The 19,567-nt window shown below is 45.8% G+C and overlaps 1 protein-coding gene across 1 annotated transcript in view; it reads right to left on the bottom strand.

Moving 5' to 3' along the window:
- The window catches only part of DLGAP2 (DLG associated protein 2), an 858,034-nt gene that overhangs the window by 743,069 nt on the left and 95,398 nt on the right, over positions 1–19,567 (bottom strand). The window contains exon 4 of the mRNA XM_063726493.1: positions 18,542–18,596. Within this exon, the coding sequence (XP_063582563.1) occupies positions 18,542–18,596 (55 nt within the window). The remainder of the gene's footprint in view (positions 1–18,541; positions 18,597–19,567) is intronic.

Genomic DNA, 19,567 nt, shown 5'->3' with positions numbered 1-19,567 from the left:
CAAAAACACTCCAAGTGGCCATCACCCACGCGCGCCTACACTTTCACCATTATCAACATAATTATCAATACGTCTTCACCATTATCAACATAATTACCAATACACTTTCACCATTATCAACATAATTACCAATACTTCGATAGCAAGCAATCACCCACACGCACCTACACTTTCACCATTATCAACAAAAGTATCAATAAACTTTCACCATTATCAACATAATTATCAATACATCTTCACCATTATCAACATAATTATCAATACAATGATAGCAAGCAATCACCCACACGTGCCTACACTTTCACCATTATCAACATAATTATCAATACATTAATAGCAAGCAGGCCTTTACAATGTCTGGATTTAGTAAGAATAACACAGATTGGCCAGGCGCGGTGGCTCACGCCTGCAATCCCAGCACTTTGGGAGGCCAAGGCAGGTGGATCACCTGAGATCGGGAGTTTAAGAACAGCATAACCAACATGAAGAAACCTCATGTATCTACTAAAAATACAAAAAAAAATAGCTAGGCAGGGTGGTGCATGCCTTAATCCCAGCTACTCAGGAGGCTGAGGCAGGAAAATCACTTGAATCCGGGAGGTGGAGGTTGCAGTGACCAGAGATCGCACCATTGCACTCCAGCCTGGGCAACAAGAGCAAAACTCTGTCTCAAAAAAAAAAAAAAAAAGAATAACCTGGATAAGCATGCAGTGCCAGCTTCCTGAAATTTCTGAAATGTGCCTCTGTAAAGTCACATCCTGCACCTCGGCAAGGCCAGCACTAAACTACACCGGGCTTACAGTCCTGCCATAACAGTCACCACACAACATGACCCCACAACGTTTTCCCTCCCCATCCACCCCACCCAACATCCAAGCCCAGGGCTCCGAGAGGATCTAGTCCCAACACCTGCTAACCTGCCGTCGGTACTGCCCTCTCGCCTCCAAAAACATGAGCCCAAGGACACAGATGGCCTCGCTGTCTTCTACCCACATCACCTAGGAAGGGCCAGTATCTCTGGGATTGACTGAATTAACGTCACCTCCTTCAAGACATAATCAGCAGTGGCTTTGAGGGACGTGGCTGGTGTTGGTCCCATGTGGAAACCCTAAAAAGGACAATAAGCTGAAAACTAGAGACATCTTTCCATGAAGCTCCCTCCAAATGTGCACTTCTCATGTTTATAGTCTCCTATCTGCAGCCATCAATACGCAATGGATGCTGTCATGTGACATCCATCAGTAACTACGAAATTCAAAGCAATGTTAACAGCATCATTGATTTAACTTAAGAACATTAAGCTGGATCCCTCTCTTCAGAAGATAATTTCTGTTTGAGCTGACCCTGAAATCACTCACAGGCCATTTCTGCCTGTCACACAGCCGCTAAATTACTTGAGTGTGCATCTAATAAACTTTAGACCTTTGGCAGTCTTTGATTGTTTAATTATTTTAAAAGCCAGCGTCTGAGACATTTTCCCTTAATTAGTTACGCTTTTCCCCTACGTTATTTCTCCAGGAACAGACCCCTGACATCTGATACAAGCACAGGTTCAATTCAGTTCAAATTTAAACGCTTCCACTGACTGTCCCCTATACACCAAGCTCAGAGGGGTCTCTAAACTGGTAAAATGCAATCCTGATTCCCAAGGAATTCTATGTCATACTCTTAAAAAGATACATTTAAACATCACCCCCTGCTTCCTTCTTAGCGAATATCCTAACTAGTTATGTAAACTTCAGGAACTGTAGCTTTTTCATTCTGAATGCAGGGTTAAGCATATTGGCATCTCCAGCTCCTGGGTAGAAGGTACTTAAAATGGAGGGTCAGGTCAGCATCAGCACTCACACCCATGCCCTGGTGGGCATCACAATCCATCACGGCAGTGGCCCCTCAGAGTCTTCCTCCACACATTCCTAGGGAAAGACACTGTCACGGGACGTGACACAGCAGAGAAAGCCTATCCGCCAAGACTGACACAGACGAGCCATCTCATTTACAGACATTATTACACAGCCTGGATAACCTGTGGTTTGCTACCTAGTAACTTGTTCCATAGTAACTTGCTGCACAGTCAGGGAACACCCACCCGGGGTTTGCCATAGCTTTTAACATGGTAGCAAAATCAACACACACCAGAGTGTGATACAGAGTAATGCATTCCACGGTAACAAGCATCCATCAGAGCCCAGGGCTTGCAATTCCCAGTCCTGGGCACCTCCCTCTATATTCCAAAACTCCTAGCCTCATTTTCCCTCAAGAAACATTTTCTTTTCTTTCATTATTTGTGCGTCAGTGCTTAAGATGCCTGCACATTAACCCCAACTCACACCGGAGAGAACAGTGGCCATAAATCAAGCCTCTCCAATTTGATTGATGTGCCACCTGAATACCTGTTTAGCAATGAAACTGCCACTGCTAAATAAGTAAAGCTTTGCTGGAAAAATCAATCACTGTCTTTATCTGATGCTTCTGTTTAAAGGGAGGGTATTAAAATATGTACTAAAACTATTTCTATTAGATAAGGTTCATGGTTGCAAATAATCAAAGCTTCTCAGAACACAATGCACACCCCCACAAAACTATCCCAGAATAAGGTGGTGCTTAGAAATAGTTTTAATTTATTTTAAACCCAACAAACAACAGTTTTCATTAAAGATGAAGTAAGTCATAGTTTTAAAAACCTTTCCCGTTTAGTGCAGAGTCTTCTTTTCAATAAAATGCCTTCTTGGAATTACTTTTAAATTTTGGGGGCAAATATTAAAACTGTCTTCCATCTCAAAATAAGAAATTTGGCATGACTTGAATAACCTCGGGGATTACTTTTCCCTCCGGAGGGGTCTGCTGTCCCTTTGCTGCAATTAGCACCTCTCTCTCTCTCAGAATAAAGTGAGCAGGACTCATCCCAAAGAGATACGGTTAACGGGTTAGAAAAGAGAGAAGGCTTCCGCTTCCAGTTTAAAGTATTATCTGGCTCACAGCCCTGACACAGCCTCCACCAACTTCCATGAAAATACCAAAAACTCGGCACCTCTGAAAACAAGGACAGATCGTCATTTGCTGCAAGAAACAAGGAGCCATTTCTCCCATGATCGTGGTGCCAACTGCACACACGGCACCTGCCCAGCTGTGCCACACCTGGGCCAGCATGCCACACACCTGTGTCCCACGCAGATGTTTGCCAGTTCAGAAACACAGCCTGCAGCTGGCTCCCACCCATAAGATGAGGCTGACATCACCCCAGAAGCAGCTGTCCAGTTCTTCTGCCTGAACCTCTCACTGTCCACTGGAAGATGCACGTTCTCGGAGGAGAGCAGAGACCCACAGTGGGTGAGGACCCTGGCCCGGCTCCCTTGGCTGGCCAAGACCAAGACCAGAAGAGCCAGGTCGCAGCCACTGGCTCAATGTGAGGCAGCCCGACAAGACTGGCAGTGGGAAGCCTGCTCTGAGCAGTGGAGCCCCCTGGGTGGAGGATGGCTGGGCGGCAGTAGCCGTGACAGGTACAGAACAGCATCTGTAACAGCTGTGCTGCCAGGGGAGGAGTTTCCAGGGTCCTCCAGGCAGAAGGGACACGGGACCAGGATAATCCCACAGACTGTCTATGGGAAATACCAGTGAAAGGGAGGTCTCCTCCTGTTCCAGGATGAGTGGGTCACATGAAAGCAAGTGGCCACAGAAACGCTCATAGACGCGCATCCACACTCACAACCACACTCAACACTGCAACAGGGAGGACGGGTCTGTGGACACGTGGACACAGAAATGGCCACAGACACGCATCCACACTCAACACTGCAACAGGGAGGACGGGTCTGTGAACACGTGGACACAGAAATGGCCACAGACACGCATCCACACTCAACACTGCAACAGGGAGGACGGGTCTGTGGACACGTGGACACAGAAATGGCCACAGACACGCATCCACACTCAACACTGCAACAGGGAGGACGGGTCTGTGGACACGTGGACACAGAAATGGCCACAGACACGCATCCACACTCAACACTGCAACAGGGAGGACGGGTCTGTGGACACGTGGACACAGAAATGGCCACAGACACGCATCCACACTCAACACTGCAACAGGGAGGACGGGTCTGTGGACACGTGGACACAGAAATGGCCACAGACACGCATCCACACTCAACACTGCAACAGGGAGGACGGGTCTGTGGACACGTGGACACAGAAATGGCCACAGACACGCATCCACACTCAACACTGCAACAGGGAGGACGGGTCTGTGGACACGTGGACACAGAAATGGCCACAGACACGCATCCACACTCAACACTGCAACAGGGAGGACGGGTCTGTGGACACGTGGACACAGAAATGGCCACAGACACGCATCCACACTCAACACTGCAACAGGGAGGACGGGTCTGTGGACACGTGGACACAGAAATGGCCACAGACACGCATCCACACTCAACACTGGAACAGGGAGGACGGGTCTGTGGACACGTGGACACAGAAATGGCCACAGACACGCATCCACACTCAACACTGCAACAGGGAGGACGGGTCTGTGGACACGTGGGCACAGAAATGGCCACAGACACGCATCCACACTCAACACTGCAACAGGGAGGACGGGTCTGACCATCATTTAAATCCTGAGCCTGGGAAAGTGTGCGCGACAGAAATCAGGAGAAACAAGTCTAAAGAGCCACCTAGTCTTGGGGAAAAAAGTGATAAAAAAGATTCCTAGGACTATAAACAAAAAAGGAAGAAAACAGACTGAGATGAAATCTCGCAGAAGGAGATGGAGATGGTGAGTCAAAGAAGGAAAACAAGGCAAGGATTAAATCTGCACCAAGTTGTGAAGTCACGAAGAGCCAAATGTACACTTAGGTAAACCTGTGATGTGGAAGATGGAGCTGCAGGTGGAAGGTTTCCCAGAGCACCCGGGGAATGAATGACAGGCAGTAACAAAAACGAGGGAAAGTGGGGTGAGGACCAGGATTCAGCTCACCCTGCCAAGTGCTCAGCATGAAGCAAGCACACAGTAAGCCTGGCCCTCATCCTCACAGGGTCTTTCTGGCAAAGTGTATCTGAAAATCATTTTTGCAATTATTTTTATTTTTTATTTTATATCTTTTGAGACAGGGTTCCACTCTGTCACCCCAGCTGGTGTGCAGTCCTGCTCTGTCGCCCAGGCTGGCCAGATTGCCCAAGCACGATCATGGCTCACTGCAGCCTCTGCCTCCTGGGCTAAAGCACTCCTTGTACCTCAGCCTCCTGAGTAGCTAGGACTACAGGCGGGCACCACCACACCTGGCTAATTGTTTTTAGTAGAGATGGGGTCTCACCATGTTGCCCAGGCTGGTCTCAAACTCCTGAGCTCAAGCAATCCACTCACCTCTGCCTGCCAAAGTGTTGGGATTACAGGTGTGAGCCACTGTGCCTGCTGAATTGTTTTTAGATTTGCTTATTGTTATTATGCACACAGGATTCACAAAGCAGGCCTGAAACTCTGCTCCCTAGAAAGGGAAGCTTCTACAGTCAGTCTTTGGGCCTGGGAATGTGGATTTGAGGGCTATTCCCTGATAACAGGGGCTTCCTATGCCTAAACTGTGCAAACATGTGGTTTATACCACACACCTGCTGTCCTGCTGGGAGCCCAGAATTCGGGTAAGTGCCAGGCAGGGGTGCCTCTGTGGGCAGAGCCCAGCATGACCCTGGGCACCGCGTCTCTCACAAGCTTCCTGTTGGATGACACACGTGGTCACAGCCTGATGCTGGAGGAGCCAAGCCCCTCCTGGGACTCTGTGGGGAGCAGCTCTGGAAGCTTCTGCCTGGTTTCCCTGGACCTCTCTCCTCCACCTTCTCCCTCTGCTGATCATGCTCTGCGTGCTTTCTCTGTAACAAATCATGGCCATCCTGCTGGGCATGAGCTCCAGGAGTCCTCCCAGTGAATTGCTGAGTGGGGGTGCTCCTGGGGACCCCAATGCTAGTTATACACATGGGATGGAAGGGAGTTATTAAAACTGCTACCCAGGTTTCAAAGACATTTCCATTTTAAAGGCATTTCTTAGTAAAGGGAAAGATTTCAGTAGTGAGGAAATGGAAGAAAATATTCCAGACACCACAGAGAGCACAGCCACATGGCGGAGCCTTCTGTGTCCCACAAAGGAAAGAGAGGCGGGTGGTGGCGAGCACAGCCCAGCAGCTCACACCCCACACAGGCTCTGCTCTTTCTGACCATCTTCCCTGGTGCAGTTTCCTCCAGGGACTTGCTGCTTCTCCTCGGCCGGATGGATTCCGGGCACACTGGGGCCCCATCCTGTACTGGCACAGCCTCTCCTATTCTCAGGACCCCAGTGTGAACAGTGGACTCTGTTCTCAAGGCCAACCTGATGTTAACTGGGTGGATGGTGGCAGCAAATGAACACTGCCCAGCAGGACTTGCCTTTCCTTGGAGCTCATCAGCAAGGGGGGAGCTCATCAGCAGGGGGGACTCACAAACTCCCCCAGCTTCCCTTCCCCACCCACACTGCCCAAAACCTAGTACTTTAGGCAAAGAAGAAAGACTGAGATGCATCAGAAAGCACAAGCATCCTGCCCGTCGTGGTCTGACGTCGGCAGCTCTGTCTCAACTACCCCAGCACCATGAGGGCACCTAGGACAGGACGGCTGTTTTTCCTTCCTACCAGTCCTACCATACTATGTGCACAACTCCTTGCTAACACATTAAGCCAGTTTCAATTACAATGTCAAGTCTTTCCATTTCAGGTTAAATAATAATGTATTTTTAGATGCCAAGTACTTTTTACTCTCAAAATTGAGCAAAGCTTTGAGGCCGGACACAGTAGCTGATGCTTATAATCCACGCACTTTGGGAGGCCAAGATGGGAGGATCACTTGAGCCCAGGAGTTTGAGGCTGCAGTGAGCTCTGATCACACCACTGCACTCCAGCCTGGGCAACACAGTGAGACCCTGTTTCAAAACAAACAACAACAACAACAAAAAAAAAACCCGACAGCACTGAAAGCTCAGTCTTCAGATTTGAATGTTTTAAAAAATAATGTTTAGATCTTTCCAATAACTCAAAAAATATGCTTTGATATCTCCAATAACTCATAAGTATATCAGTTTGTCTTCAATTCAAGCTGGTTTGTCTTACCCGTATGTCTACATACCTCTAGGTCTAAAAAGCTATAAAAGAAAAGGATGGAACAACATTATCTTAGTTAAGAACTTAAGTTGAATAACAGTGTGGGTTAACACAATTGTCTTCCCGGAAACAAATCTACAGCAAATCGTACTTTATCCACAAGGTATCACCACAGTCTTTCTCACAAAGACAACAACACAGAAGATTGCGGTGAACACCAAGGAAACCTGTTCAGGATCGACGCAGACACAGCGTGGCACAGACATGGCACAGCACAGATATGGCGTGGCACAGACACGGCCGTGCCTGTCTCACTGTCTTTCACAAGGAATCACACTGCACCCAGTCTACAATCAGAAAACAGTCAAGAACTAAACGTGCATTGTTATAAAAGCCCATCTAAGCGACACAGGTTGTCAGATGACTGGTAAACCCTAATTCTACGAATGGCTTAAAAACAAATTACCAACACTCACCATTTTAAGGGGTCTTGACTGGCTGAAACCAAATAACAGAGGCATATTTTAAAACAGGAGGCTTAAATCTAAAATCTTTTGAATTTCCAGTAAGTGCAGGCACAAACACACATTTCCATGCCCCAGTCCCCTGCACACAGACCCACACAGACCAGAAAGAATGCCTTCAGAATTCAGACGAGGTTGAGATTCCAGAGCTGGGGAAGGCAAGAAACTTAGGTAAATCCACTTAGATTTTACATCCGTAGCTCCCAAATGGCAAAGCTGAATATCTTCAGCTGCTCACATCATCCACGGCCCTAGACATGTAACTTACCAAAGAATTTGTCTCTGCACTCTACAAATTAATCGTTACATATCTCAGAAAGTCAAGAGGTAGTCTCATTGTCATTCAACTTGTATTTATTCATTTTGATCAACTTTACCTCACAAAAGAATACTCTGGAGGCCGGGCGCGGTGGCTCACGCCTGTAATCCCAGCACTTTGGGAGGCAGAGGCAGGCAGATCCCGAGGTCAGGAGACTGAGACCATCCTGGCCAACATGGTGAAACCCCGTCTCTACTAAAAATACAAAAATCAGCACGGCGTGGTGGCACACCCCTGTAATCCCAGCTACTCAGGAGGCTGAGGCAGGAGAATCACTAGAACCCGGAAGGTGGAGGTTGCAGTGAGCTGAGATTGCGCCACTGCACTCCAGCCTGGCAACAGAGTGAGACTGTCTCAACAACAACAACAAAAGAATACTCTGGAGACGCTGTCCAGAAACAACAACAACAAAAGAGAATCAGTCTGGGTGCAGTGGCTTGCGCCTGTAATTCCAGCACTTTGGGAGGCCAAGGCAGGTGCATGGCTTAAGCCCAGGAGTTTGAGACCAGCCTGGGGATTATAGGGAGTCTTCACCTCTATAAAAAGTTCAAAAATTAGCTGGGTGTGGTGGCGCACACCTGTAGTCTCACTACTTGAGGGGCTGAGGTGGAAAAGATTGCTTGTGCCTGAGAAGTGGAGGTTGTAGTGAGCTGTGGTTGCACCACTGCACTCCAGCCTGGGTGATAGATTAAGACTGTCTAGAAAGAAAGGAAAGAAGGAAGGGAGGGAGGGATGGAGGGAGGGAGGGAAGTGCCCAAACCTTAGTGGGGAAAATAGGCAAAATGGGTGACTCAAAAATCGCTTTACTATCTCTGGCCCTTCACTCCTGAAAACGTATGTGCTTCACTGGTGTTTTACTTTGAAGCAGGACAAGCTACGAAAAAGCAGTGACTCCACAAGCTTCCTGCCTCTCACACCTTCCTCTCTTCCCAGCAAGGGGCAAACCCTAGAGAGGAGACCCTTCCGGTCCTGAGGAAGGCTGTGGCCCAGACTCTCCCCACAGGAGGCTGAGCCCTGGGTGTGCCCACCCGGGCATCAGTGCCAGGATCATCTTGGTCTCAACACAGGTCTCTAGGAGCTCAACTCCAGGCTTCCAGATCAAATTCCTAAACCAAGATTCACGATCCGGCTGCTCGATCAACATTTTCACTTCCACTGCCCAACAAATCAGCCTTTTGCCTTGAAATCATAACAAGTGGGTGACTTGGGTGCCCCTCTGTTTTGACACTGGAGAAGCCTGAATTGGGTTTCTTTTTTATTTTTTTAATTTTTATTATTATACTTTAAGTTCTAGGGTACATGTGCACAATGTGCAGGTTTGTTACGTATGTATACATGTGCCATGTTGGTGTGCTGCACCCATTAACTCGTCATTTACATTAGGTATTGCTCCTAATGCTATCCCTCCCCCCTCCCCCCACCCCATAACAGGCCCCGGTGTGTGATGTCCCCCTTCCTGTGTCCATGTGTTCTCATTGTTCAATTCCCACCTATGAGAGTGAGAACATGCGGTGTTTGGTTTTTTGTCCTTGCGATAGTTTGCTGAGAATGATGGTTTCCAGCTTCATCCATGTCCCTAAAAAGGACATGACCTCATCATTTTTTATGGCTGCATAGTATTCCATGGTGTATATGTGCCACATTTTCTGAATCCAATGGTTTCATGAGCAACATCAGCATTGGTGTCAACCTTGGGTTTTGTCATCAATATCATGTATGTATGAAGGCACATGTAGCTTGTCTTACACTGGAAAGAATTTAAGGTAACCTATAAATACATGGGTGGGAAAACTGGGGTGGACAGGAAAAGAGTGTGTGGAGCATCTACAATGAGGAGGACTCATGGTTAACACACACGGAAACCACGCCCTGGGACAGATGGATGGACGGGTGAACTGATGGACGGACAGAAAAAAGAGAGTGTGGAGCATCTCCAATGAGGAGGACTCATAGTTAACACACACGGAAACCATGCCCTGGGATGGATGGATGGACGAGTGAACTGATGGACAGACAGAGAGATGAACAAATGTGGAGATTTAACACGAAAACCACGCCCTGGGACGGATGGACGGACAGGTGAACTGATGGATGGACAGAAAAAAGAGAGTGGGGAGAGTCTACAATGAGGAGGACTCATAGTTAACACACACGGAAACCATGCCCTGGGATGGATGGATGGACGGGTGAACTGATGGACAGACAGAGAGATGAACAAATGTGGAGATTTAACAAATGACCACACATTTGTTTCATTTTCCAAAAGCTAAGGCAAATGCATGACCAGCTGTGTGATTTGGGAATTCCAGGGGAGCAGGTGGGGGCTGTGGCAGGTGCCACCAAGACTCTGACAACAGTCTCATTCCAGCAATGGGTTTTTCTTTTTTTTTTTGAAACGGAGTCTCACTCTGTCGCCCAGGCTGGAGTGCAGTGGTGCGATCTTGGCTCACTGCAGCCTCCGCCTCCTGGGCTCACACCATTCTCCTGCCTCAGCCTCCCGAGCTAGGTACTACATGCTAGGACTACAGGCACCCGCCACCACGCCTGGCTAATTTTTTGTATTTTTAGTAGAGACGGGGTTTCACCATGTTAGCCAGGATGGTCCCGATCTCCTGACCTTATGATCCGCCTACCTCAGCCTCCCAAAGTGCTGGGATTACAAGCATGAGCCACAGCGCCCGGCCCAGCGATGGGTTTCACAGATGTTCCCTGCTCCCAAGGGAGGGCAACGCCACAGCACCAAAACACTATCAACACAGATGCAGGGTGAGGTGCAGAGGACGTCTTCAAGACAGGGCTCTCTCTCAATTTAGGAAGAGATTTCAGAGTCTCCCAACGGGAGGCTTTGCCCGAACCATCCTCCTCTAAGAACCTGGCATAGACCCTCTCCCAGGAATCTGTGGCAGCGTGCCCTGTGTCGATAGTTACACACAAAGTTACAGGATGGCGGAGAGTGGGGGTTAGAGAACCAAGAGATGTGACAGAAATCTACCCTCCTGACACCCCCAAGGATGAACCCTCAGACAAAGCCAAAAATCTCCCAAAAAGTAACTGTAGGTCTATTTCCAGCCCCACAGATCTGCACCACACAGAAAGGTCCCAGGAGTTTACACTGGTATATCATTAAAAGAGGAGTATCACACACCAGGTTTAGTAATGTACCCTCTCAGCACAGAAGCATTCACAGAACATGCAGCCTTGAGCTATAAAACTTCTTTATGTCTCCACATTAAACTGGCTGTAAACCACAAACCTAGGTAAATACGTGCATTAACCTGCTCTGGGGTTAATAGGGCCACCATCTATTACCGCGCAATTCTTGCTCTGCACAGAAGTGCCTGGCCCAGAACGGATGGAGGCTGACCCTGCTTCATTCGGGGGCTGCATTTTCCCCAGGGGGTCACATTTTTCCACTCAGCACAAAGAGAGCATCCATGCTAGAAGCAAGCCTCATGAAATGAAAGACCTGTGGTCCCAACACTATTGATTCACGCCCCCTTGTTCTAGCAGGAATTAAATAGCATGACCAATTTTCTAATAAAGGCATCTCCAGATTATGAAATAAAGTCCTTTCAAACATATGAGGAACGTGGCTTTTTTTCTCTTTAGCTGGTGCAGAGGGAGAGAGGATGCAAGAAAAGAGGCCCCAGCTCATGGAAGGTGGCACTGGGTCATTAGAGGCGGGTCACAGGGGAGGCTCCGGGGCGTCTGCCTTCGCTTCCTCCCTCCAGCTCAGCCCTGACTTTGTTTTTGCTGTTCTCACTGCGTGAATCACATCGTATGGAACTCTATTTGCACAACCTGAGTGCTTTTTGGAAAGAGAAAAGGTTTCATAAATAATTTTAGTATCTGGGTAAAAAGAAATTTACTTGAAGTATTTGGTCTTTCAAAGAAATGAGACCTCATATTTAATCTTGTATGTGTAAATACCACTCCCTGACCTCCTGAAAACAGGTAAGCAATCCACACATGGAGATTTCCCACCTATTTTAGCAGCAAACCCATCTGAGGTACCTGCATATCTCAGTCCCGGGGCTCCGGGGGCCGTGCCCACAGCCTCCCCGTCTTTTGGCTCCCATGTCAGGGTTCCCAGTCCACACCGTGCTGTTCTGCATCATATGTGACCGGAAAGTCACATGTGGATAATTCAGGACTTATTCAGGGTCATATGGTATCACATACTGACTTAGCACAAACCTGTATCTGAGGTACAGCTGTGGGACAATGAAGTCACAGGTACCTCTGGATCTATTTTCTCTTCTGCAAAATGCGGACACATTTTCTATCTCACAACAAAGTTACAGGACTAGTCAAGATGAATGTGAAAGCACCTTATAAACTGGAAAGCATTATAAAAAGGCATGTAACATCCACGATTAGTGTAAGAATTCAAAGTAACAATGTCATTGTCTACATAGATTTAGGAATCCTATGCCAGGGAGGTGTGACATTAATGAAGCCAAGTCTCATTCCCACATATACGCTCACGCCAAACTCACTGCCACTGGCTATCGCAAACTGTTGTCCTTTTGAGACAGGCCTGTAGGAGAGAATGCAAACTTGGCCACTGATTTTCCTTTATTTGTCCATCATGAAATTAAAAGCTCTTTAAAACCTTTAGCTCACAAGAAATCTAGGGGATTTACAATTACCAAACAGAACCTTTCCTAACATTTCAACAATGGTGTCCCTCTGCCGTTTTGAACTAAACCTGCAAACTGCTCCAGTGGCTACTCTGTTTCAACAGCTCTAAGTGCAGAAACGTTAATAAAGTATAATTAGATCTGCCAACCTGTAGGCTTCTAAAATCCTACCTTGTAATACAAAAATATACTCAACATCCAAATATAAATCACACAAAATATTTGCTCAACCTATGTAGATTTTTAAAAATGAAGCACTCTGTTACAAAGGTTTCATTTCAATCCAAGATTTCATTTTGCCATTGCACAACTAAACAACTCGCCACCCTGCAGAGAGCACACAGCAACTGCAGCTACCAAGGGGAATGACCACAGGAAGGTTACACAGATAGGAAGGTGGGCACCATGGTGCGGGGGTCAGCTCCACAGAGAGGAAGGCGGGCACCACAGTGCAGGGAGCCAACTCCATAGAGAGGAAGGCGGGCACCACGGTGTGGGGGTCAGCTCCACAGAGAGGAAGGCGGGCACCACAGTGCAGGGAGCCGACTCCATAGAGAGGAAGGCGGGCACCACAGTGCAGGGAGCCGACTCCATAGAGAGGAAGGCGGGCACCATGGTGTGGGGGTCAGCTCCACAGAGAGGAAGGCAGGCACCACGGTGCAGGGGTCAGGTCCACAGAGAGGAAGGCAGGCACCACGGTGCAGGGGTCAGGTCCACAGAGAGGAAGGCAGGCACCACGGTGCAGGGGTCAGGTCCACAGAGAGGAAGGTGGGCACCACGGTGCAGGGAGCTGGCTCCATAGAGAGGAAGGTGGACACCATGGTGAGGGGAGTCAGCTCCACAGATAGGAAGGTGGACACTGTGGTGTGGGGAGCCAGCTCCACAGAGAGGAAGGTGGGCGAGGAAGGTGGGCACCACAGTGCGAGGGTCGGCTCCACAGACAGGAAGGCAGGCATCTTGGTGTGGGGAGTCAGCTACCCAGAGAGGAAGGTGGGCACCACGGTGCAGGAGCCGGCTCCAGTGAGCTGGAAACAACTGGTGGCTGCCAAGAACTCCTCACAACTCCATGTCCAGGAACTTCATGGCAGCAGCTTGAAACTGGACCACAGAAATTGGCAAACACTAGAACGAGGCCTCCGCACCCTCCCTCTCACTCAGCATCGGAAAGTCAGTTGATAAACGCTGACCAGTGCACTGCTGCGGGGACCTGGTTTCAGAGTCAGGAGTTTCCATTACATATCTGCAAACAAGCAACCGTCAGTCCCACAAACACAGGGAAGTCATGTGAAACCTTTCCACCCAACTTTTATATATAACCTGTTTCACAGCCATTTTACATTCATTGTCAATGAGAAACATAACGTATCTCAAAAATCAAACATAGTACTCCCGCCTGCTTCATCTGTTTGAGGTTTCATTATTCACTTGTTATTATCAAAGTTTGCATGGGTAATTACTGCTGCCATATTGCAAAATCAATTCATTCTTGAAACTTCTAATTATTCTTGGCAGTAGAATGGGCTGTCTCCTGAAAAACTCAGGATAAAGGCTGTGTGAGGCAGCTAAGCCCGAAGTCAGAACCCCGGCCAATTGTGCAGCCTAAAGAAAAGAATATATTACGCTTACAACTGTGTAACTTAATTTTCCCAAATGTCATGGCAATTCTGAAGTGAAGGTCATTAATAATCAAGGTAAGGAAGCCAGATCTTCTAGGAACTGAACAGCTCCCAACGTTTTCCCTGCTTAGATCTCACTGTCAGGGAAATGTGGATTCGATGGAAGGTGGCTTCTGATGTGTTCTCCAGCATCCTTCCAACATACATTATACACATAACCTTCCAACATTCTCCAGCATCCTTCCAACATACATTATACATGCATCCTTCCAACATTCTCCAGTATCCTTCCAACATACATTACAAATGCATCCTTTCAACATACATTATACTTGCATCCTTCCAACATTCTCCAGCATCCCTCCAACATACATTATACCCACATCCTTCCAACATTCTCCAGCATCATTCCAACATACATTATACACACATCCTTCCAACATTCTCCAGCATCCTTCCCACATACATTATACACAGATTCTTTCAACATATATTATACATGCATCCTTCCAAAATTCTCCAGCATCCTTCCAACATACATTATACACACATCCTTCCAACATGTTATGCACACATCTTCCCAACATATATTATACACACACCCTTCCAACATTCTCCAGCATCCTTCCAACATTCTCCAGCATCCTTCCAACATACATTATACATGCATCCTTCCAACATTCTCCAGCATCTTTCCAACATACATTATGCATGCACCCTTCCAACATATGTTATACACATATCCTTCCAACATACGTTATACATGCGTCCTTCCAACATATACATGCATCCTTCCAAGATTCTCCAGCATCCTTCCAACATACATTACACACGCATCCTTCCAACATTCTCCAGCATCCTTCCAACGTACATTATACACACATCCTTCCAACATTCTCCAGCATCCTTCCAACGTACATTACACACGCATCCTTCCAACATACATTACACACGCATCCTTCCAACATTCTCCAGCATCCTTCCAACGTACATTATACACACATCCTAAGAAACAGAATCCCTAAAGGAAAACGCACCGCTTAGGCCATGTCATCTCTTCACCATGGAACCAAAGTTCTCACCCCTCCAGTTGGGTCAAAAATACTAAAGCAACTATAAGAGGTCTCTGTTGCTAGGAGGAACACCTGGCTATAAAACTTTAGACAGATTCACTTTGCCCCAGAAAACAGCGACTCGTCATGAAAGGATGTTTGTGAAGAAGTCACTCCTCAAATGAGGATTCCAGCTCCACGCAGGAATGGGCAGGCGTCTGGGACTATTTTAACTGCACGATGCCTTGAGTTCCACCAGAAACTCAATAGCCCAAGTCTAGCAGCAAGTGGGCCTGCCTTCAGCCCAAACGTGGTGGCACGTCCAGGATACCGTGCCCAAGGCCTGCTCTGCTTGGCGATCCTTTTTATAGCCCGCTAACCAAAAAAAAGGTGCTAAGGATGGAACCCCCTGCAAGGACACCGATCCTAGTAAAAGACGGTGCTGGATTCAAGCCAGAGGCAGCTGCAAAACTCCAGACACCTGAGACGTCCACTCTTCCCCGAGTCACTCCACCTTCCTGTGTATCTCGGCTTCAACGCTCACTCCAGTTAGGTTGCAAACCAAAGGCCTGTGAAAGGCCAATCAGGGGTCATCAAAGCAAGAAAAGGGAAGAATGCTTAGAAATAAAGACAGGCATAAATGTGTTTTGGGTTTTTATTTAAAGGCTTAAAAGCCACATACGCATTCACGTTTGTGCCTTCATGAAAAGGATGGTCTCCCTGGTCACATTCTCCTCCACCAACAAACACACTTTTCTGAGAACAAGCAGCTGAACAAGACCGTATGGGAAAGTAACCAATGGAATTCCCTCTGACGCCTCATGGCATTGCCTAAAATCACCACAAATAATCAAAATTGCAAGAGAAAATGATAGTATATTTATCTTTCACAAGCAGCCATGTTTAATTCAGAAACATGACATGTATAAAGTTAATGGAGTACAAAGCATTTCTAAAATAAGTAAAAACCAAACGAGAAAAAAGTGATGATTCATCCCAAAGTTAATCTTCTTTCTAATTGTGGTCAAGCACCCGTAATGCAGAATCTGCCATGGTGATGCTGCCTAAGCAACCAGTTTGGTGCATTCGCTACATTCTCAAGGCCAGGCAGCGGTCCCCACCCTCCATCTGCAGAACTCATTTCATCTTCCAAAACGGAAACTTGGTGCCCATTCCAAAGTTAATCTCCTTAATGAGAAATTGCGAAAACTCTTCCACAAAACCATTAAGGTAGAAGAAAATTACAGTCGCCCTTACAAGGACCTTTATATGCCACTGAAATGCAAAAGCAATCACCAAGAACCTCCGCTATGTTGAGGTCTGAAGACATTTCCAAACAAGATCTCCTAAATCATGAAGCAGCTTTGGACATACTGGAGCAAATTATTTGCTAAAAGCTAGAATTCTCCCCATCTTTCCATTCTGCATGGACTTACACTTTTAAGAGTTATAATCTCAACCAACTCCTCTCTCTTCTCTGGAGCCACTCCTTCCCTTATCTACACCAAATATTAAAGCCTATGGTCTTCCACAGCTGACATGACAGTGAAACATTCTATAATATAAAAATAATTTTGAGGAAATTGCCCGGCTAATGTCCTCTGCATTGAGGCCCCAGTGGAAGGCAGCACTCTTGGTTTTACAGAATGATTACTTGGAGTCTCATGAAAAGTAAATAAATATCTCCAGTTGGCAATGTTTTCCAAATTAACTTAAAACCATTTACAGAACAAATTATCAAAAAAAAAAAAAAAGACAAGGAAAATTCATTTCCATACTTAAGACCCACTGAGATGCCCACAGTATAGTAGTTAGCTTTTAACTTATTTTATCGTTATTCCTGATGTTTCTTAGAATCAGAGTAATGATTCACCTGAATCAGGAAAATTAATTTCTTTTAAAAAATTGTGTGATGTTGACTTTGATGGACACAGTTGCAAAAATCTTTGTTTTTGCACATGTGACTTTTTCATATATTTTTACTCATAACCAAGACTTCCAGAAAATAAAAAGAGGCTCAAAAATATCTGACACACTCAACAAGCTTCCCTGTAAGCAGATATGCTCAAACTCGTAGCTGAGACACACTTGACTGGGTAAAAGAAAACAAAATGGGGACAGTTTCGTGTTCTCAAGAAGAGTTCTATCAGTAATGTCATCCATCCGTGCTCATAATTAATAAAGATTGTATTTTTCTCAGTACACCCGGTGTTTTACTCTGGAATGTATAATACAGACAACGTTGGCTACTGAGATACCATCATTCTTAGTGACGAGTCAACAGTAAATCCCAACAAATTAAATTCTTCTAATTACCATAGAAGAGTCTTTGTAATTACCTTGTTATAGCTAGAAAACAAGTAAGAATAAGAAAATGTCAGCAAATCTCTGTTTCATACCCAACTAAAATATCCTGGGACACAAATACATACTTGACAGCACATGATTGCTTTTAGAAATGAATCAGCTTGCAGAGCCCCTCACACGAAAGAGGCATCTTCTCTATACTTTCCTCAGGACTTGCAATTTCTTTGATAAAAATAAATCAGAAATCTTGCAGGAGGATAACAAAAATGCAGATCCATATCCACAGGATAAAAAGCCCTGACTGATTCTTTTTTCCCCTTAATTGTATGATAACAAAGTTTTTTTTAGACCTTCTTTTTCTCCGTCATGTTTCCTTAAAAGTCACGAAAACACTTCCTCACAACCACCAGCCACACACGCCTGTCCTGCCATGAGAAATTACACAGAGATGCATCTCCCACTTCAAAACATTCATGCCCATGTTTTATTCACTGAGACCTTGGGGGTTTTAAGAACATAACATCTAGCCGATTCTCATCCTGATCACAAAGAAAGGCCTTGACTGCAAACAGACTCCAAATACATTTCTCTCTAGCCAATAAGAATGGTGATTTTCTTTAATAAATAAGTACAATTAGCAAAATAAACAACTTTGAAACCAACAAACTCAAGTTTATAAGACAACCAGTTTCCCTTAAAAACCCAGGACAACAATCATCTATTAATAAATCTATTTCCTCTGTCAAATAAAAATAGATCTCTGGGCTCAGCTCATAACTCACCACAGAACTAAATATCCTATTTTCAGGTCTTACAGTTAGTTAATACTCAATCTTGCACTAAAAACAACCCACAAAATAAAATCACAAAATATCTAAATTAGGTAATCACATTTCTCAATTTTGCCACTGATATGAAACATATAATCTCAAATCAGAAGAATGAAATGTATTTACCTGTATTCCTGTCTGGTAAGATACAGCAATGCTTCTGCAGAATGCCAGGCAAAACCTATTTTAAAACAAATAAATAAAATACATTTGTTATCATTCGGGTGGAGGAAGGCATCTCATTAACTGTTGCGAGTGTTTCTTCTAGTAAGGTCGTTCGATGTTGCACAAAGTCAGCATGCCCAGAATGGCCTAACAAATTAAACGGTACAGAAAAATCTTGATGACACATTTTTCATTGAAAAGATTAATCAGGTGAGTGTGATTATCATCTATGCCGTTTCTGGAATGGGAATGCAGCCGGGTTTAATGGATGCCCCTACTAATGGGCCATCAGGGTCTTGAAAGCTGTACTCCAGGGGCTCCCACAATAAGGTAAATGGACCCACCAATTTTTGTGATGGCTTTTAAAATATTAGGCGCAATTAGAGCCTGGAAATGGAGGGCTGTTGGAACATTGTGTTGGGTCTTCTAGAGTCTAAGCTTCCATCAAGGGTGAATCACAAAGAAAAATGTGAAAGTAAGGGCTGTATTTACATTCATACTTCAGTAGTAAAATGTGAAGAAAATATCTTATTTGGTAAGTGAAGGAGAGGTGAAAATAACAGAGAATGGCTTTCCCAAGATTCAGCAACATAAAACAAATTGCAAAGCACAGACTCCAGTAACTTGCAGCTGAAGAGATGTCTGTGGGAAATGTGTGATTATCTTTCTAAACTCAATTAGAGGAAAAGCTGAACTTTCATCCTAAATACTCCACACGACGAACTTGCAGCCATTCCTCAGCCCTCTATGAAGACAGCAACTACAAGTCTCTGCTTATTACCTATTCTAGGGCAATTTACTCAAGAGAGAGGGTGAATAGAGGCTGCTGCAAAGAAACACCAGTCATACGTTTGCCCTCAATCAACTTTCAGTCTGGCTGAGTATACAGCAGGCTCTCATAAATGCAATGGATGAAACCACAAGAGATGATCTGGAATAACCACTCCCTTCTCCTCCATCCCTCCCGCCAATTCTTCTATGTTGAAA

Source organism: Pongo abelii, chromosome 7 (assembly GCF_028885655.2).
Source record: "Pongo abelii isolate AG06213 chromosome 7, NHGRI_mPonAbe1-v2.0_pri, whole genome shotgun sequence".
In the NCBI taxonomy this organism is placed as follows: Eukaryota; Metazoa; Chordata; class Mammalia; order Primates; family Hominidae; genus Pongo; species Pongo abelii.
This window is presented reverse-complemented; position numbering and strand designations above follow the sequence as displayed.